The sequence below is a fragment of the Pseudoliparis swirei genome, chromosome 13, assembly GCF_029220125.1.
Source record: "Pseudoliparis swirei isolate HS2019 ecotype Mariana Trench chromosome 13, NWPU_hadal_v1, whole genome shotgun sequence".
Taxonomy (NCBI): domain Eukaryota; kingdom Metazoa; phylum Chordata; class Actinopteri; order Perciformes; family Liparidae; genus Pseudoliparis; species Pseudoliparis swirei.
The window spans coordinates 17,187,106-17,207,716 of NC_079400.1; the positions used below are offsets into that span (position 1 = coordinate 17,187,106).

The 20,611-nt window shown below is 44.1% G+C and overlaps 1 protein-coding gene across 1 annotated transcript in view; it reads left to right on the plus strand.

Annotated features, from left to right (window-relative positions):
• Positions 1–20,611, plus strand: part of trrap (transformation/transcription domain-associated protein) — a 99,093-nt gene that overhangs the window by 1,511 nt on the left and 76,971 nt on the right. The window contains exons 3-29 of the mRNA XM_056430056.1: positions 185–234; positions 494–604; positions 1,066–1,170; positions 1,399–1,482; positions 1,678–1,734; positions 1,870–1,995; positions 2,367–2,444; positions 2,815–2,903; positions 3,391–3,487; positions 6,133–6,271; positions 6,901–6,979; positions 7,588–7,822; positions 7,923–8,262; positions 8,367–8,464; positions 9,453–9,647; positions 9,743–9,934; positions 10,022–10,187; positions 10,273–10,529; positions 11,019–11,219; positions 12,634–12,785; positions 14,127–14,326; positions 15,526–15,743; positions 15,836–16,033; positions 16,983–17,243; positions 17,430–17,591; positions 17,821–17,917; positions 18,130–18,251. Of these exons, the coding sequence (XP_056286031.1) occupies positions 185–234; positions 494–604; positions 1,066–1,170; positions 1,399–1,482; positions 1,678–1,734; positions 1,870–1,995; positions 2,367–2,444; positions 2,815–2,903; positions 3,391–3,487; positions 6,133–6,271; positions 6,901–6,979; positions 7,588–7,822; positions 7,923–8,262; positions 8,367–8,464; positions 9,453–9,647; positions 9,743–9,934; positions 10,022–10,187; positions 10,273–10,529; positions 11,019–11,219; positions 12,634–12,785; positions 14,127–14,326; positions 15,526–15,743; positions 15,836–16,033; positions 16,983–17,243; positions 17,430–17,591; positions 17,821–17,917; positions 18,130–18,251 (4,109 nt within the window). The remainder of the gene's footprint in view (positions 1–184; positions 235–493; positions 605–1,065; positions 1,171–1,398; positions 1,483–1,677; positions 1,735–1,869; positions 1,996–2,366; positions 2,445–2,814; positions 2,904–3,390; positions 3,488–6,132; positions 6,272–6,900; positions 6,980–7,587; positions 7,823–7,922; positions 8,263–8,366; positions 8,465–9,452; positions 9,648–9,742; positions 9,935–10,021; positions 10,188–10,272; positions 10,530–11,018; positions 11,220–12,633; positions 12,786–14,126; positions 14,327–15,525; positions 15,744–15,835; positions 16,034–16,982; positions 17,244–17,429; positions 17,592–17,820; positions 17,918–18,129; positions 18,252–20,611) is intronic.

The window sequence follows — 20,611 nt, forward strand, 5'->3', positions numbered from 1 at the left end:
TGAGAGCGTGCTTGACCGTGTGACCGTGTTTTGAGTGTGTTTTGTACCTTTTGATCAAACTGGATGATGAAAGTAAAACTGATAAGATCTGAAAGTCCCTGCTGAGCACACCGAGGCAGCCGTGAAAAGCTGAACTATATCTTGAAGTTTGATTAATGGCGACGTTCTGTCCTTCAACTTCTAGCTGATGAAACTAAGCTGAAGATGATGCAGGAGGTCAGCGAGAACTTTGAGGTGAGTTTGATGAATGCTGATGAATTGTCTGGAGCAGATGGATTTTCAATTTTTCTCTCGTGATGGATTTTAAGAAGATTAATAGATTCTGCAACGGCGTAATTCTCTACGAATTGTTTTCTAGCCGTAACACGACCCGGAAAAAAATTCAGTTGGTTTTTTGATGTAGTGAAATATAGAAAACATTGAAAATGGTCTCTGCTCTGAAACACGAGTTTCTGACTACATGACAAAACGCGTCTTGGAATTTGAATTTCAGAATGTGACGTCTTCGCCTCAGTACTCCACCTTCTTGGAACACATCATCCCTCGCTTCCTCACGTTCCTTCAGGATGGAGAAGTCCAATTCCTGCAAGAAAAGCCTACACAGGTATGTGGTTGAAGACTAAAGTCTGCATTTTGTCCTCCACTTAGCAATTTCAATCCATCCATAGAGGTTTAAAAACTGTACGAATAAAAATCTGATGTGGTCCCAGACACTCGTCTATAAGTAATGCATCCATGATGTTACATTGAATAGCATGACTGCTGTTGTAGACGTGGCCACACATCCTCAAACTTGTATAATCCTATACACCCACTTCTTAAAAAAAAAAAAATGTAAACATCTTTTCACATTTTTCCCCCCAATTTTCTTTCATTAAAAAATGTTTTATTTTCTTTAATTTGTAATTTTTTTATTTAATAATAAAAATGAAATAAAATAAAACTTTTTTTAATGATAGAAAATTAAAGCAATTTTGTAAAATTTATTTTTATTTATTCCCATACACCCACTTCTGATTAAAAATCAATTAGGTCATATCAAACATATTATAATTTATTTCCTAGCAATTGAGGAAGCTGGTGCTGGAAATCATCCACCGCATCCCAACCAATGAACACCTCCGTCAACACACCAAGAACGTTCTGTCCGTGATGTTCAGATTTTTGGAGGTACGAGTCCTGTTTTTACGTTTTTATTATGTTTTTGTATTATTCAGTTGCCATATAACTTTTTACACTTGTAGTTTATCGGCTCATTGGTTATCAGAAATCAGTAAATGTTCATAAAGTGCTGGAAAACTAACGTTACCCACCACTTTTTCATAGATATAAGAGCGGTTATGTGGCCATTTCACATTTAATTTGATTCTTGTGCTCTTTTTTTCTATTCTTGCACAGATTGAAAATGAGGAAAATGTGCTGATATGCCTTCGCATCATTATTGAGCTGCACAAACAGTTTCGGCCTCCAATTTCTCAGGAGGTGAGTATCTTTTGCTTATTTCATGGGAAGAAAAGAAAAGTGTTGTGAAATCATTGTGCAAAGTGATATAGATGGAGCTGTCATCAACCTGTATTTTGAAGGTATACATATCCTGTGATGCCAGAAAGTCATTCTTTATGAACCATTTTCTTGAAGTCTTGGATTAATGTGTTTCCTCTAATCGTCTCTTCTCAGATTCATCACTTTCTGGACTTTGTGAAACAGATTTACAAAGACCTTCCAAAAGTCGTTGTAAGTACAACCTTCATAGCAGCTGGCGTTGCTCAGGTCTCCACTGGTAACGGTAACATGCCACCTTCATCCTTTTCCCCTGTACCTATGTTTCCTGTATTTCTTCTACCCACTGTCTCCTCCTGCTCCCACCAGGCCCGGTACTTCGAGAACCCGCAGGTGATAGCCGAGAACACGGTTCCCTCCCCGGAAATGGTGGGGATGATCACGTCGGTGTTGGTGAAGACGGCGCCCGAGAGGGACGACAGCGAAACGCGAACGGTAAGCGGCCGACAGTTTGAAGGAGGTTTTATATCCAGACTGCCTACTTGTACAGTACTACCTGTAACCACAGGATGGTGGCAGTGCACCTGGTTGGAGAAGCAACCAAACTGCCCCCAAAGAGTTTACTGAAACATAACAACCGCCTCAGTAAAAGTGTGAAATTTACAAATGACAAATGTCCTCAGAAGGTTTCAAATTATTAACCTTGTGGTGAGAAGTTCACTTCTCTAAACATGACTTAATAGTATATCTGTCCGAATCACTTCATTTGATGGGGCTTTAGCTGTAGAAAGGTGGCGTCAGTGTCCAGCATTTGTCATCCAGTTATTTCCGTCCTCCTCATACTGTTTCTCTCTTTCTGCCTCCAGCACACCATCATCCCGCGGGGCTCCTTGTCTCTCAAGGTGCTCGCCGAGCTGCCCATCATCGTGGTGCTGATGTATCAGGTGAGTGACGCGATCCATTGTCCCGAAATAAGTTTAAAATACTTATTGATAAATGTGTAGATCTACTTTTAGCCCTAAAATATTGCATTTCTACATGTATAAGAAATATAAAAATGTCAAAAAATCCAAAATGCTAGGGTGAAAAAAATATTTCCTCCTTTAGGGTTGGCAATTAAGGTGCCATTTATAAAAGAAACATTGACTTCACCAACTGAATTAGCTCATCTGCATTTTTAGACGATTAGTCATGAGAGTTTTAGCACATTTACCCCCGAAAATATAAAAAACATAAGTTTTGTAATGTATCACTGAAGCTATAATAATGCCTGTGCGTTCACATGATTCAGAGATCCTCTGTTTGTCCCCTCAGCTATACAAGCTGAACATTCACAATGTGGTGTCAGAGTTTGTGCCCCTCATCATGAACACCATCATGCTCCAGGTGTCTCCGCAGGCCAGGTGAGATATGTGTGTGTGTGTGTGTGTGCTCCTGGAAGTGGGCTGTTCAAGTGTGTCAGACAGGGTTGGAATGTGTCCTTTCAGCAAAGTTAATTTGAGTTTTACAGCCACCACTAGGACAGTTGGTGCTGTTGCCCGACGCTTTGCGTGACGCATTTAAAGCTAATATCCATTCTGGAAAGTCAAACTGATAGACATCGGCGTGGCAGGAGGCAAAAACCTCCCAGGGTGGGAAGAGGCGTGTGTCAAGCATTCGGAGGGGAGGTAATTTGGAGGAAATGCCTCTGCAGGTGTAAAGCGAGTGACTTCCTTTTTACGTGCCGTAACATCTGTGACGCAACCAAGTCACCCGCGTAGAGTCGAGTCCCACATGTAAACCCAACATTTCTCTCAACCTCCTATAATTGCCACCGAGGATACGACGTCATTAATGTCTTTGATGGGAAAAAATGGCTTTTATATGTAAATCACGCCGTTTCCTTTGCAGGCAACACAAGCTGTACAACAAGGAGCTGTACGCCGACTTCATCGCCGCACAGATCAAGACTCTCTCGTTTCTAGCCTACATCATCCGGATCTACCAGGTACCTGTTGTGACTGTGGCATCAGTTTAACGGTCAATCAAAAGGTTCACAGTCATTACAGAATGTTGTCATTAGGGATGGGAATCGAGAACCGGTTCTGTTTTAGAACCGGTTCCCAGTGAACCGATTGTTTGGGATCGTCAGCCAAATTCTTTAACGGTTCTGCTAACGGTCCTCTGTGGCGTTGCGCATGCGCGAACTTTTTTAGTTTCTTCTTCAGACTGCAGCAAACATGGCAACTAGGCAGAGGCGTTCTAAAGTTTGGCTCTATTTCACACGACAAAAAGTGCTTGTGTGAGGTGAGAGTGTGCTCACCTGTGTGCGCGCATTACGGCTGAGCGCACACATTTAACGGAGCGGAGCAGTGCGTCCGCTCTGATCGCTCTTTTAATGAAGTATCGATACTAAAAATATGCTAAATCACATCGTTTTTAACGTACGGGTACTTTGTTAGTATCGCTACACCGTGCAGCGTGACAGCAGCAGATGTAGCGGACTAACATTCAAGCTAACCTAACTTCCCAAACGCTGTGGACATCTGAACGCTGATTGGCCGAGACGCGACACGTCCCATCAAAGATGTTTTGTTGCGAAGAGCACCACTTCACATTTTCCCCGCGTCTCACTGAAATCTCAACGGCAGCGGGCCAGGTGAAAAAAATAATAAATCGGAACGCGTCTCTGGTATTGTTCAGGGGGCGGGGCCACATGTGGAGGCGGGCCGTAGTTTGGGGACCACTGGTCCAAGGTAAACTCCTCAAAAGTGATCACAACCACTCACTGTGTGAAGCAATTTGCCTTTATTGTGTGTAGTCGATCAAGTTATCTTCTGTCCCTTCGTTTGAAGCATACATTTGAGCTCCGGCATTGGTCTCCCATTATTGATCACTTCACGTTTGGATTGAAAGTCCAGTTTTGAGAAATGTTTGATCGTAACGGTGTTAATTATCGGAGGGCGTGTGTTATCAGCAAACGTTTGCGTTATCGTGTTAACCCATTATTAAACTGAGCATATCGATTTTTAATCCATTATTAAATTTAGCATATAGCTACGCTAGCTTAGCTATATAATCTTCCATTTTCAGCCCCCTACATTGAGGCAGAGGTCGTGTTTGCCTCCCCTCTTAATGTGGCTTTATGTCAGCTCAGCAAATTCAGCGATTTTGTTAGTGTCATTTGTTTCATTGTGTAAACCAGCTTTCACGATATAAATAATCTCCATTGCCGTCCAATTTAGCTGATGACGTTCAGAGTCAGACCGGTTCAGAGGCTGGTCGTCTGTCTGGGTCACAGGATACAGCTAGCACGTCTTGTACACCTCCACCCCATCTGAGAGAGTGATCTCCACGGCTGGAGACACAATAAGTCCTGAGAGATCGCGTATCCTCCCGGAGAAAGCAGACATGCTTATTTTTCTGCACAAGAATTGTTCATGATCCATACAATTGATGGTTGCACACTTTGGTATTTGCCACTGCTAGTTTCATTTTTGGCAGCTCAGTTCATATACCCTTTAAAAAAAAGGAAGGAGCACTGTAATTTCTAGGAACATGTTTAAATTAAACAGAATACATTTTATTTAAGTTATGTAAGTTTTATTTTAAGTTCAAGAGGAATATGTATAAATGTTTTTGGTTATTTAAAAAAATGTAAATGTGTATGTATACATACTGTATATGGTGTGTGCAGCATTATAGAAAATTATATAAAAGAAAATTTATGTAAATAAACCCGTTTGTGCTCTTTTTTTCACCCCTTGCCCAATAAGAATCGATAAAAGAATCGATAAGGAATCGAATCGATAAGCAGGAATCGATAAGGCATCGGAATCGTTAAAATCGTATCAATTCTCATCCCTAGTTGTCATTGATACTTGCAGCATGGCTTCAAATACCTGGATATTTGAAATGTAACTAACTTTAATTTAATTGCATCCTCTTGTCGAACTTGCTTGTTAACTACGAGCAAAGTTCCACAGAATATAAAGACGTAGTGTATATGAATGTTTTGAAGGATCTATCAGGCGATTGGCAGAAAGCAAAGTAACTTAACGTGCTCACTGATGAGAAGACACCTAAGCTGGGAAGAATAAAGATGGAACCGATGCTTTGAAAACTTAAATCAAGACGTTAATATTTACTTTTCATTTATTTGTTCACACTGAACACAAATGAATGGCACACATAACTTCCTCTGCAGCTATCTCCCCCTGCACTGACTGTGCCGACATCACCAGGAGGTAAACACGTAGACAATGAGCACACGCATAAACAAAGCCCACTGATAATGACATGAAAAGGACTTCAAACTCACCGAGAATAATTCTATTACGGGATTTAGTGAACTGCTTTTTGTGCTGCTACTGACTATTTATATATTTTAAAATAATTGATATATTTTCTTTGAGACAGAAAATATAAATTAGTTGTCAAACTTGCTGTCGAACCTCATTTTAATTTGGTGTCTGTCTAAATTACATTAAGAGATATCAGACTTCAAAAATGTTGAACTCTTGCTGAAACATTTGGCTTGTATTGATTTGGTATATACATTTTTTTGCTCAAAAATAGTGTACAGAAATTTAAAGAATGAATAGTGCTTTTAATCTAATAATGTGTGTGTGTGTGTGTGTGTGTACCCATCAGGACCTGGTAGGGAAGTATTCCCAGCAGATGGTGAAGGGGATGCTGCAGCTGCTGACCAACTGCCCCTCTGAGACGGCTCACCTCCGCAAGGAGCTGCTCATTGCAGCCAAGCACATCCTCACGACTGACCTTCGTAGCCGTATGTACACACACACACGTATACACACACACACTCACACACATATGCACTCTCACAAGGTACATACGAACCCGTCGGAAACAGGAAAATTCGAAGGCCGAGTGATTTTTCTTTTTAATCGTGGGTCAGATTGTTTTTCATGGTGCATTTTTTCCTCCTCGGGGAAACTTAAAATTAATCTTAGTTTTAATGTTTTTCTTCCCGGTCGAAATGTTACAGCTCACATTCTTGCCAAGTCATAATGAAATAAAAATCTATATTGGATGTCGGACCTCATTTCATCATCAGTGAAACCGTGAGACGTTATGAGACTTCACATTCATGCACTTTACTTTGACGTGCTTCTGTGGCGTTAAACCAATTTAGTGATTCAGCTAAATTTCTGGAAAAGATTCGACATTATAAGATTGAAGGAAACTATTGAGCCATAATTAGGTGTTTTAGTGACTGTTTCTCTCTCTGCTAACACGGAAAAAACAGCATTGATGAACTTATTATTACATTTATATCTAAAAATATATTTTTAATATGTTTATTACTAATTTATTCCAGCATGTGTTCCAGCTTTCCGATAAACCTTTTCCTTTTTACACCAAAAATCTTTTTTTAATCATCATTTTCTCTTGCAGAGTTCATCCCGTGTATGGATAAACTTTTCGATGAATCCATCCTGATCGGTTCTGGTTACACCGCTCGGGAGACTCTCAGGTGAGTTTTCTGCTCTGCGTGTCCACGTTCATTTGATCGCCCCGGTGTCAGAGCCCCCTCGCTCTCTGTCTCTCTCTGTCTCTCTCTCTCTCGTTGTTCCTTGCTCAGCCAGCTGCACATTCAGGGTCCTGCAGCTAAGCTAACTTCTACCCTGCGGCCTGGATCACACTGTCATCTTGTCATGCACACCCAGCACCTCCAGAGGGCAGGTAGCCAGCGCATCCCCCCTCGTTGGCCCTCCTCAGATGCCAAACTGGCTCCCTTCATCAACAAAATAGCTGTCATGTCACATTAGCACTACGGGGGAAATCCGGCACTTGGCTGAGACCCGACAGGACTTTCGGTGTCGCTCATTAGCGCGCTCACTCTGCCTTTCTCCTCCGTCTCCCTTGTGGTTTCAGCTGCCTCCCAAAGCTACTTTCCATAGCTGTCAAACTTCTGCTGACTGCTCCTGATTACATGCTTTTTCCTGGCTTTTAATTTTTTTTTAGAACCCGTCAGTTTAAAGGAGCATAGCCTTTTGGCTTTTTATTACTATTATACAATATAACACAAGAGTATAATTCAAATCCCAAATGTCCTAACTACATGTTTAAATTTCTCTCCAGACCCTTGGCCTACAGCACACTGGCGGACCTAGTGCACCACGTGCGTCAGAACTTGCCCCTGACGGATCTGTCGCTGGCCGTGCAGCTCTTCGCCAAAAACATTGACGACGAGTCGCTTCCCAGTAACATCCAGACCATGTCCTGCAAGCTGCTGCTCAACCTGGTCGACTGCATCCGCTCGAAGTCGGAACAGGAGAACGGCAACGGGCGGGACATCCTGATGAGGATGCTGGAGGTGGGCAGCGCACATGTTGGATCCATGGAGAAAAGACACATTGATGGTGTGGTGAAGCCAAGTTGAGTCATGTCCTCCCGCTCTTTTCTTGTTTCTCCAGGTGTTTGTGCTCAAGTTTCACACCATCGCACGTTACCAGCTCGTCTCCATCTTCAAAAAGTGCAAGCCTCAGTCCGAGGTGGGTGTCATTGAACCGGGGGTGTTACCCGGGGTGCCGGCCACGCCCACTCCGTCCACCACCCCTGCCATTCAACCCCCCGCTCCCCCCACGCCCATCTCCGCGCCGGCTCCGCCCTCCACCGCGGCGTCCTTCGACCGAGCCAACGAGAAGGAAGACAAGCAGACGTTCCAGGTGTCGGACTGCCGCAGCCTGGTGAAGACTCTGGTGTGCGGCGTGAAGACGATCACTTGGGGCATCACCTCTTGCAAGGCCCCGGGAGGTGAGACGACACGGATCCATGTCAACCCAGCACGCCATTATGTATCTCGCAATGATTGTTTTGATGAATTTTCAACCTTTTTTTTATTTGTGTTTTTTCCCCAGAGGCTCAATTCATTCCGAACAAGCAGCTTCAGCCAAAAGAGACACAAATCTATATTAAGCTGGTGAAATATGCCATGCAGGCCTTGGACATCTACCAGGTACGGCCACTTAGAGGAATACAATCAAATGAAACAGGCCCCGATGGAAAATCCATAACAAATCACGTCAATAGGCCATAAAGTTATTTATCTGTTTTTTCCTTCTTATTACCTTCGCATTGAAAATGCGGAAGGTTATGTTTTGATCGCCGTGTATTTATTTATTTATTTGTATGAGTGTTATTCGCATAACAAAAAAAGTTTTAAACCGAATCGCATGAAATTTGGTGGGATGATTGGTTATTATCCGGGGACCATTTGATTAGATTTTGGGATCAATCGGGTCAAAGGTCAAGGTCATGGATAGGTCAATATCTTCTTTTTACCATAGCACGGTCAATTTATATCCAATTGGCATGCAACTAATGCCAACATTTTCATAATTCAATGCCCAATCTTGTGATATGCGAAGGTATGCGCTCTACCGAGTGCCCATTCTAGTTATTAGAGTGTGTTTGTACCTCTGTTGACTAGGAGAGCCCTGCACAACTGTCTCAATGTGTCTGGACTGTTGCTTCTAGGCCAAGGGTGTCAAACTCATTTTCACCGTGGGCCACTTCAGCATCATGGCCGCCCTCAAAGGGTTTTAACTGAAACATATAAACACATAAACTACTCCCCAACACATTGTTAAATAACTCTTTGCATTTGATTATTGTTAATTTGAGTGTAGAAATATTGTACATAATAAATGTTCTCTAATATTATAACATAAATCCATTTAATTTGAAACCTTCAAAATAAAAGCACAGGATATTTTTCTTACATTTCTTTAAGAAACGGTGATCATATGTCTTTCAAGTTGTCAGGGGCCACAGAAAACGATGTGGCGGGCTGGATTTGGCCCGCGGGCCTTGTGTTTGACACCTGTGGTCTAGGCACAAATGGCAAATAAAAAACCTTGAACCCTCGAACCGTGACTGTTTTAATATAATGATTTTAAATCCGACAAGGGCCCACTGTAACGGCTCATGTCTGTTCTGACCAGGTTCAGGTTGCCAACAACCAGCAGACATACATCAGGGTGGCCAACTGTCAGACCGTCCGCATGAAGGAGGAGAAGGAAGTCCTGGAGCACTTTGCCGGGGTCTTCACCATGATGAACCCCCTCACGTTCAAGGAGATCTTCCAGACCACTGTGCCATACATGGTGGAGAGGATCTCCAAGAACTACGCACTGCAGGTTCGTGCTCTCCTGTATATTTAAAAAGTCTCACATGTGGGAATTAGTTTTGTATCGAGCTAGACATCCATTGCTTGTTTTCTGCTCTTTCCCAGATTGTGGCCAATTCTTTCCTGGCCAACTTGTCAACGTCAGCACTATTTGCCACCATCCTGGTGGAGTATCTTCTGGAGAGGCTGCCAGAGATGGGCTCCAATGTGGAGCTCTCGAACCTTTACCTCAAGCTCTTCAAACTGGTGTTCGGCTCCGTGTCGCTGTTTGCGGCGGAAAACGAACAGATGCTGAAGGTTGGTAGACGGAGCTCTCTTCTGTGAGGCTCGTTTTTACCGTTTGACTTTTTGTCCTTAACTAACATGACTGTCCCTGTTCCTCAGCCACACCTCCACAAGATTGTGAACAGCTCCATGGAGCTGGCCCAATCGGCTAAGGAACCCTACAACTACTTCCTGCTTCTCCGGGCACTCTTCCGGTCCATTGGTGGAGGCAGTCATGACCTGCTCTACCAGGAGTTCCTCCCCCTTCTACCGAACCTGCTTCAAGGTAAAGCCTCGCACATAAATAATTTTAAAAAAGTACAGCGTAACTCCTCCCCTAATACGTTCTTCTGCCCTCCCGATGCTCGAAGGTCTCAACATGCTGCAGAGTGGCCTTCACAAGCAGCACATGAAGGATCTGTTTGTGGAGTTGTGTCTGACGGTGCCGGTGCGTCTGAGCTCCCTGCTACCCTATCTACCCATGCTCATGGATCCGCTGGTGTCTGCCCTCAACGGCTCTCAAACTCTGGTCAGCCAGGGCCTTCGCACTCTGGAGCTGTGTGTGGACAACCTGCAGCCGGACTTCCTCTACGACCACATCCAGCCCGTCAGGGCCGAGCTCATGCAGGTGTTTTTTTTTTACTTCTCATTATTACGCCCATTGCAGTATTTACTGAGCTGCCTAGCAGGGCAAATTGAGATTGAAAAGTAACTGAGTTTCTATCCACTAATTAGATCATTCTCTCAATATCAATTAGCATATCTGCCCTCTAGTGGTCAACAGTAGACATGGCGATATCTGTGAAACCAGGATACCTCACACACGTCTTCGCCACACCACTGCTGCACCGTGTCAGATCATTCATGTCCAACGCCTTGTCCTTGTTCAGCATTATTGAAAGAAAACAAATGTAATGCATAGATATGCTTATGGTGACTTTATCATCAACTCTTTTAAAGGGAAACTTTTAATATTTTAAACCAGCTTTTTATGTTTACAATTCAGGTATTCAATGCAAATACACAATGTCAAATCTGCAAAGTTTCCCTCTAACTTCTCTTCTATCCTCTGATCACTGGAGCGTGTAACAGTTCTCCTTCTCTCCCTGTGTTGCAGGCCCTGTGGCGTACCCTCCGTAACCCAGCCGAGAGCATCTCCCACGTCGCGTACCGGGTGTTGGGGAAGTTTGGCGGCAGCAACAGGAAGATGCTGAAGGAGTCCCAGAGGCTGCACTTTGTGGTGACGGAGGTCCAGGGGCCGAGTATCAAGGTCGAATTCACCGACTGCAAGGCGTCCATACAGCTGCCCATGGAGAAGGTGAGACCACGCTGCTCCACTTTCCTGATGGTTTCACTTTGTTGCACTCCCTAAAATCCACCCGGAGACCTTTTCTCTCCCTCTTTTACCTTTTTTTTGTATTTCAGTTTTGGAGAAGGAGAATTAATCGTAAAAGAGCTTGACATTCCTCATTATTGTGTTTCACTGAGGGCAATATGTCCTTGTCAGGGGGTTGTGTGTGTGAGAGAGGAGATGTGTGTGTCCTCCAGGTAATTAAATTCATCTCCTGTTTCTCCTCCTCATCTCCAGTCGGTAATCATCAATCTAGTGTGGGCCACCATGACGGCATTATTTACTCTCGCTAATGGCTGCTCCTTCTTTCTGGCTATCCATCTGTGTGTTTGCCATCATCAGGACACACAGGCTCCCACACTCTCTCGCGTGCTGCACACCCACATGCTCGCGCTGACGGCATGAATCTCTTAGCAGACTCGTGATACAGCCTTCTGGATAGTTGGCATATTGAGGGAGAGAGAGAGAGAGTTTAAAGTTCTGTTTAGGAAAGGGGAGGGATCAAATAACGGCGATTTGGAAACACTTGAATCTGGGATAGGATTTGAGTAGCATATTTCTTCTTTTTACCTCTAGGACACAGGTGTCAAACACAAGGCCCGCGGGCCGAATCCGGCCCACCACGCCATTTTATGTGGCCCCTGACGGCTTGAAAGACATGTGATCCCCTTTTCTTCAAGAAATGTATAAAAAATATTCTGTGCTTTTATTTTGAAGGTTTCAAATTAAATGGATTTGTGTTATACTATTAGAGAAATGTTCTTATGTACAATATTTGTACACTTAAATAAACAATAATCAAATGCAAAAAGAGTTATTTAACAATATGTTCGGGAGTAGTTAATACGCTGTTTCAGTTACACCGGCCCTTTAAGAGGCGGCCATGGTGCTGATGTGGTCCTCGGGGAAAATGAGTTTGACACCCCTGCTCTAGGAAGTCTGTCCTTTTAAAAGGCTCGAGAAGGAAGCTTCTTTTTCCGAAATCTTTTTCTTTTTAATGTATATCTTATATCCTGATCTCCTCATTCCCTGACTTTGCTCTCATCCCTCCCTTCATCCGTGCTTCCTCCTCTTCCTCTTCTTCCCCCTCTCTGTTCTGAGTGGCATTAATTAGTTTATTTTCACCATTTTGTTAAGTGCCCGGCTGCTGTGGCTTGTCAGCCCATAATGTAGAAATAATAATGACCTCTGCTTTGCCAGATGGCGCCCTTTGTGTCACTTCCTCCAAATTGATCACATTTAAAATTGCGTGTGTGTCTATCGCAATTTAATTCCCACGTCAATAATATGGAATGTTGGCGTTTCGCAACATTGTAACTTGTCAGAATTTTAAATGCGTTGAAGATTTAAAGGGACTGATGTGGTACGTGTTCCCTTCAAGGCGATCGAGACGGCTCTGGACTGCCTGAAGAGTGCCAACACGGAGCCGTACTACAGGCGACAGGCCTGGGAGGTCATCAAGTGTTTCCTGGTGGCCATGACCAGCCTGGACGACAACAAGCACGCCCTCTACCAGCTCCTGTCTCATCACAAGTAAGTGGACATTCTGTGGTTAACGTGGCAATAATATATATATATATACGATTTTATTCAACTTTCTTCTTTTAGTTGTAATTCAGTATACAATGCAACGTATTTATATTCAAAAGAAGGCTCTTGAGAGTAACTACGAACCTTCAGTGGGCAGTCCACTTCAGTCGACATGAATGACAGGAGGCGATAACATCTCTTTAACCTTTACTTGACCTTGACCCCTACCTCTGCCCACTGCTTAACCCAACCACTCCCGTCTACCCCGCCAGCTGCGTGTTTATCGTCTCACCTCTGCCCCTATCCCGCCATCTGCTGACATGCCCTGCTCTCTGTCTCTGCCGTCACGTCGTCGCCACACACCACCTCATCAATTCCGTCTCGAGCTGGGCTGTTGCTAATTACACACTCGAAGCCCCTCCCCTTACCCCCCTGTGGCAGGCTTCACACTGTGAGGCAGAGACGCATACATGAACAGACAGATAGGAAGGGGGGGCTGTGGGCTGGGTTAGTCACATTACCATCATCGATCCCCGGGCACGAGCTAATTGACTTTCCCCCTGTCTGTTTATGCGACGCCATGGCCCTCACACTCTCCTGTCATTCTACACTAACACAGGCATCCACATGAATACGTCTGTTAGCACATTTCTGTGGGGATAATGAAGTGTGTCAGTTATGATCAGTGGGCGTGCACCCCCCACATCTCATGTAAGTTGTCTCGATTTGCAGCGCCCTCTCTCTCAATAGAGGGTCTCCTTTTTATCTATCTATCTATCTATCACTGTAAAATGACCCTTTCATAGTTTTAATCGGAAAAAAGATGAGCGCAAGTCATGAAATGCCATCTGTGGACCGCAGTAGTGTTTGAGTGGCGGGCCCCTGGATGAGTGAAGGGCCCTCTAGCTGACATTCTGCCCCCTACCTTCTCCCCCCAGCCATGTTCCTCACTTGCTCTTTTCCTTTCGGTTCCCCCCTCCCTCTCCACGTCTCTCTCCTTTTAAAGGCAATAATGAAATGAAGCGATCCATCAGGTCGGCCCCCGGCGCGTGGCATTATAAAACACAAGCTCAAGCACGGAGAAAACAGCTGCTCAATCACACCGAGGCCCTGTGGCCCATAGCTGCAGTAAATAACAACAAGCAAATACCAACAGAGGACAAAGAGAGGCAGAAAGAGTGAAGAGGAGAGGGAAACATTTAGGCGTGGATCTTTTATTTTGAAACGGACCGTAACATTATTTTTGGACTTTTAGCTAAAAGTGATGTCCTTGATAATATGCAATCCTCTAATTTATTGTGTGGTTTCCCCCCCCCTCCCCTCCTCCCCCCCCCCCTTTTTTAGCTTCGCTGAGAAGTGGATCCCCAATGTCATCATCTCTCACCGCTACAAAGCACAAGACACGCCGGCCCGCAGAACCTTTGAGCAGGCGCTGACCGGGGCCTTCATGTCCGCCGTGATAAAGGACCTGAGGCCCAGCGCGCTGCCCTTCGTCGCCAGCCTGATCCGCCACTACACCATGGTCGCCGTGGCTCAGCAGTGTGGTGAGGGGCCGCTGCTCTTTCTGCTCGCTACATCTAATATTAGCTTTTCTGTTTTTGGCACATCGATCCTCAGCTGCACAACAATATCCAGGGTTCGTACGGTCATAGAAAACCTGGAAAAGTAATGGAATTTTAAAATGGTAATTTCCAGGCCTGGAAAAGTCATGGAAAAATCTTAAATCACAAAAGTTTTGGAAAAGTCATGGAAATTTGTTACATTCACATGTTGTTTTACGCCGATTTTGAAATAATAAATATGTTTTGAAAGAAAGACGCTCAAAATATAAGCCAGCATGCGCTCTCTTACTGACGCCGCAATTATTATTTTTTCACGTTGCAAGCGAACGCACCTTAACTGGAAAGTTCGCTGGCCATAGCTCGGGAAGCGGTCGGGATATTCGTTTATGTATACAAATGTTTATTCTTTTAATCAAAATATTGTCTCTTATTCATTTGTTTCATTTATGCCATGGAATTCAAATTGGAATACTAAATGTTCTCACTTCCTCATGTATAAACCGAGGTTTCAGTTTGGTCATGGAAATTTGGTTTAAAGTCATGGAAAAGTCATGGAAATCCATTGGTCAAAATGTGTAAGAACCCTGAATATCAGTCACGGTCCAATTTGGTTGTTTCTCAGATTGTTTTTTTATAGTAAGAATCTGTTACTTGTAATTTAACTGTTTCCTACACTTTTTATCTGGGGACCAACTTTTTAATAATGACCAAACGGCCTTTAATATCCACAAATTGTGAGAATCTGTGCCCATGTGAACACTCCTGACTATTTTTACTGCCATTTTCCGCTCCACTTTATTTTGTCTTGAAGAAGTAAACCAGCCATTTTTAAAGAGATGCATGTTTTATAAATCACAGCTTTTATTTTATACATGCACATATACACATGTTAACTACTCCCTCCACCAAATAAATGCATTTAAGCGCCAACATGGTTCTTCTGGGTAAAACCAACCAAATGTACGTCGGTGTGTCTTTTTAGATTCAATGCTATTTGTTTGCTATTATAAAAACAAGACTCGCATCCAGGATCCCTCGTGTGGCTCAACGGTGTACAGCAGATACAAATCTTTAGTAGAAGACTATTGAAATTCTGTTCTCCCAAATGATTGCTGTAACATCTTTCTTAAGATCCACATATTTCACGTTTTAAACATATTTCTACCCCCCCGTCGTCCCAGGTCCGTTCCTGCTCCCGAGCTACCAGCTGGGCAGCCAGCCGAGCACCGCCATGTTCCACAGCGAGGAGAACGGCTCCAAGGGAATGGACCCGCTGGTCCTGATCGATGCCATCGCCATCTGCATGGCGTACGAGGAGAAGGAGCTGTGTAAGATCGGGGAGGTGGCCCTGGCGGTCATCTTCGACGTCGCCAGCATCATCCTCGGCTCCAAGGAGAGGGTGAGTTCTCCGGGAGGAGGAGAATGGATGTGTCGGGTATTTCCTGTGTTGCCGTGGAGATTGGCTCATCGTCCTCTCCTCTCCGTCTCCAGGCGTGCCAGCTGCCGCTGTTCTCCTACATCGTGGAGCGTCTGTGCGCCTGCTGCTACGAGCAGGCCTGGTACGCCAAGCTCGGCGGCGTGGTGTCCATCAAGTTCCTGATGGAGCGGCTGCCTCTGATCTGGGTGCTCCAGAACCAGCTCACCTTCCTCAAGGCCCTCCTCTTTGTGATGATGGACCTCACGGGAGAGGTGAGCGCAACGTAACACAGCGGCCTGTTATTCCTCACCTCCATTTCAAAAGGGAGTAGAAGTGACGGTAGTTCTGTTTCATGCAATTAATGCCTGGAATTTACTACCTCATCATGCATCTCATACAGGTAATAATTTGTTCTTTAAAAAACTATTAAAGGTACACCTCGGGGCATCAACCACTTGATCTTACCTCCTTTTGTAGCCATCTGATCCTTCTTTGTATAAATTACTGATGTATTGCTCAATATTACATCTTTTTTTAAGCTGTTTTTTTCACATCATGTTTGCATGTATTACATGTTGTCCTTTCTGTGGACCCTAGGAAGATTAGCGGCCACTAAGGCGCAAGCTAACGGTGGATCCAGTTTATAAACTAAACTAAATGAGGTGGAAATTAGTGTTCCTTTACCTTGTGAGAAATCAAAAGTAGTTTAAGCATGGTTGCCCCATAACACTTTATTATAGTAACAAGTTTACAAGTAATCAACCAAGTGCTAAATACAAACAAGTCATGCAAACATTCAGCTGAACGGAGAAGAATCGCGTCAGAAATAACTGCTGCCTTCTCAGTGCAAGACTCCATCTTTTATACGATTTCAGAGACGCCCAAAGTCCACCTGTGTCCACTCCAGAGTCTAATCCCCCTCCCCCGTGTCATCGATGGTGTTTGCCCTCTCCGGTACTATGACCCGGCTCATTGTTCGTTGACCATTTACAATGACCCCACAGAATCAGGTTCATCTTAAAAGCATTCAAAGGAGAGAGACTGATAAGCACATTTTTCCTCCCACACTAAACGGCACAACGATTGACCTGCCACCGTTTGTTGTCGACTTGCGTTCACACGATGCTTTGCAAAAGGCTCGCAGGAGGTTGAACGAAAGCGACTCGCGGGCTGTCCCCTCGCCGCACTGTACTTACCGACGTATTGATTTTTCACAACGAGGTGTCAAACGGAGCGGTGGCCATGGCGAAGACCACCCTGGAGCAGCTGCTCGTGCGCTGTGCCACGCCACTGAAGGACGAGGAGAAGACGGAGGAGCTGCTGGCCGCCCAGGACAAGTCCTTCCACATGGTCACGCACGACCTGGTGCGAGAGGTCACCTCCCCCAACTCCACCGTCAGGAAGCAGGCCATGCACTCGCTGCAGGTGCTCGCCCAGGTCACCGGCAAGAGCGTCACCGTCATCATGGAGCCGCACAAAGAGGTGAAACCATGACCGAAGTTCTCTTCTCCCAACTGCATATACATATTGTATAAGAAGAATTGCAGCTTACACTCGAGATAACAATGTCTGGTGTCAGTGTTTAGTCACTTTTGATTTTTTAATGAGAGAAAGCGAAACGCAGTCTTTTTGAATCCGCTTTAATTGATTGATTCCTTCTCTTTTTAGGTTTTGCAAGACATGGTTCCTCCGAAGAAACACCTCCTCCGCCACCAGCCCGCCAACGCCCAGATCGGCCTGATGGAGGGCAACACCTTCTGCACCACCCTGCAGCCCCGCCTCTTCACCATGGACCTCAATGTCATGGAGCACAAGGTCTTCTACACAGAGGTATGCAAAGATGCAGAGGTCACTGGCGTTAATCAAATCTTCCTTTTGACTGTTTGAATGATTGTGCAATTTATTTATTTTTTTAGTCATCATTTTTTGTTTGCCATTCCCTGTTTTCCATATTTATTTTCACTAAATATTTAGACATTTGAAATATCTTCAATCTCGATCTTTCGCAGTGTTGACCTGTGTGTGTGTGTGTGTGTGTGTGTGTGTCCTCTCTTCCTAGTTGTTGAACCTGTGTGAGACGGAGGATGCTGCTCTGATGAAGCTGCCCTGTTACAAGAGCCTTCCCTCCCTGGTTCCCCTCCGCATCGCCGCTCTCAGTGAGTCGCTGAACTTGATATCAGTTCCATGTGTTGTTGTCTTTTGTTTACATTACTTTATATTCTGGATGAAGACAACTTAATGAACTTGCTAACTATTTATAAATCCTGCCAATGTGTTGAGCGAATAAGTTCTGCCTTGCAGTGTTTGGGTCATTCAAATGATTTGATCTCTTTCTTTTGTTGTTTAATGTTACTTTGTTGTTGTTTAGATGCCCTCGCAGCTTGTAATTACTTGCCGCAGTCCAGAGAGAAGATCATCGCGGCCCTGTTCAAAGCCCTGAACTCCACCAACAATGAGTTGCAGGAAGCGGGCGAGGCGTGTATGAGGAAGGTCAGTGCAAAGCCGCTTATCCTTTGGTTATTATCGATTTTGATGACATAATGATTTGCAGGAAATGTTGCACAATGTCTCAGCGGGCTGCATTGATGTGTGTGTGTGTGTAGTTCACGATCTCTACAACCTGTGGCCAGATGTTATTTAGCAGTCACACATCTTTTATTTCTGTCCTTGCTTCGCATCTTTACATTGGCCCTATTTTAAATTGATTTTGAATTTATTCCAAGACGTTATGGATTATGTGTAAAGCTCAGACCGGTGTTACATCACTCACTTCAACTGCAATTCCCTTTGAGCAAAACACCCACTGATATGACCTTTCTTAATCTGGATTAAGACTGGGCCTTAAACTATGAAGCGATCGACCAAACTCGTGACTTTTACACCTTTAAGTCTTTTCTACGATCACATTTTTACACCTTTTTAAAAAGCTGTCCATCTTCTGTCACCCTTTATACTTTTCTCTCAATTTATCTATTCGTTTCATTTGCTCTTGTGTTATTTCAGCGCTTTTCATTGTGTTGTTGTTTTGCTTGTTTTTTTCTTCTACGTATTGAATTTGAGTTTATTAAAAAAAAATTCAATCAGCAAAATATACACCAGTAATTTAAAAAGAAAAGAAGAAAGATACACGTGGCTGACCGAAATGGTTAAGGCTGAAGCTAGCTAGCTTCTAAATGCCCTAACCTGTGATCGCTTAAAAAACTCGTTCCAAAGAACATTATATATATCAAACAAAACAAACCAACCAGAAATTCAAGCATTTCCCCCATAATCCGTTACTTCTTATGCTTTATCAATACCGTCAAGTCTATATTTCTCCAGTCATGTTTTTAAACTTTAAAAAAAAATTATTATAGTTTTGTATCATCTTGTTTTTTGCTGTCTTTTATCTGCACCACTCGTCATGTCATTTGCCATCTTAGCGGTCGTTTTGTAAATCCTCCCCTCATACCATTTACATTCATAGGGACCTCCCTCTGCTTTATCACGTTCTCCATGAGCTGAACTATCCATACCATCTTCACCTCTATCCAGTGGCGGCTGGTGAATTTTTTTTGGGGGGGGCGCAGTTGGGCACTCAACAATGAGAAGAAAAGAGGTTTTGAGTAGAATATTGTTAAAAACAAAGCTTTATTTCAAGAACACAGCGTGCTCAACACTGTCCAATAACAACTATCAACACACTGTAACTTTGGGCATGAGAGGTTCAGAGCAGCTTTAAGAAACATTGGGTTGGGTTTCAGAGGTTTGCAAAAGAGTTTGAAAGAGGTTCAGAGCAGAATAGAGTCAGAAAGAGATCACATGTTACATTGGGTGACAGAGTAGACCCACTACTGTAAAGAAAAGTAGCCCTCCTCTCTTTAAAGTTGGCAAACTTCTCAATAACTCTCTGGTTAAAGTCAATCATGTCTGTAACCAGCCTGTTTCCATTATTCTGGAGGGAATGTGTCTGTTTTTCAGAACTTCTTTGTTGTGTTTTCGATGCCAGTTCGGTCTCCTTCTGCTGCTCTGCTCTGCAAACAGGGTTAGCTTCATGCTGTGAGCGAGTTAGCTTCATGCTCTTAGCTAGATAACTGCGGCAAGATTCGTGCTTTACACTTGTCTGCAGCTCTTTAGATCCCTCCCCCCGTTGTAGTCCAGAGAGTTTCAGTCCCAGGACTTTGGAACGACAGACAGGAGAAACTAAACAGTGCATTACTCACTGAGCCTCCAGCTAACAGCTCCGTTAGCAACCTGCTCCCGTAGCTCCGTGGAGCTCTCTGGCTGAGGGAACGATACGTCTCTGATCTGCCGAATAGTCCAGTCACGTGAAATAATAAAACGATGTCATTGGCCAGAGCGCACATTTTTGTGCCCCAAGATTCACGTTTCATCCGCCAATGAGAAGCCGTCCTTGCCGAAACGACTGAAATGTTTGCTCGCTCCCGCACACACACATTTGGCCGGTGCCCCGAACAGTGGGTGGGGCTTCTCTCCGTGATAATGAGTGGCGATATATAATATTTTTTCACATTAACTTAAGTGGTTGTTGACAGGCTGACGGTCTCCCACACACATTTAGCGCGTCAACACGGTATATTTACTATTTAAATGATTTGGCATATAATGTTTTTGACAGGATGTATTTTTTTTCTTTTCATCTCAAAATGTTAAGAGGGGCGGCGCCCTAGCGCCCTCTATGGACGCACCGCCACTGCCTCTATCCATTTACCTCCACGCTCTTTGTCTCCTCTTCCTTCCATTTTCTGTGTCCTTCATATTCTCCCTCTTCCACCATCGCTCCCTTTCACTACCCTTTGATTTTTCTACTTATTTTTCTGCTCTCTCCATTCTTTCATCTGGGCCCTGCT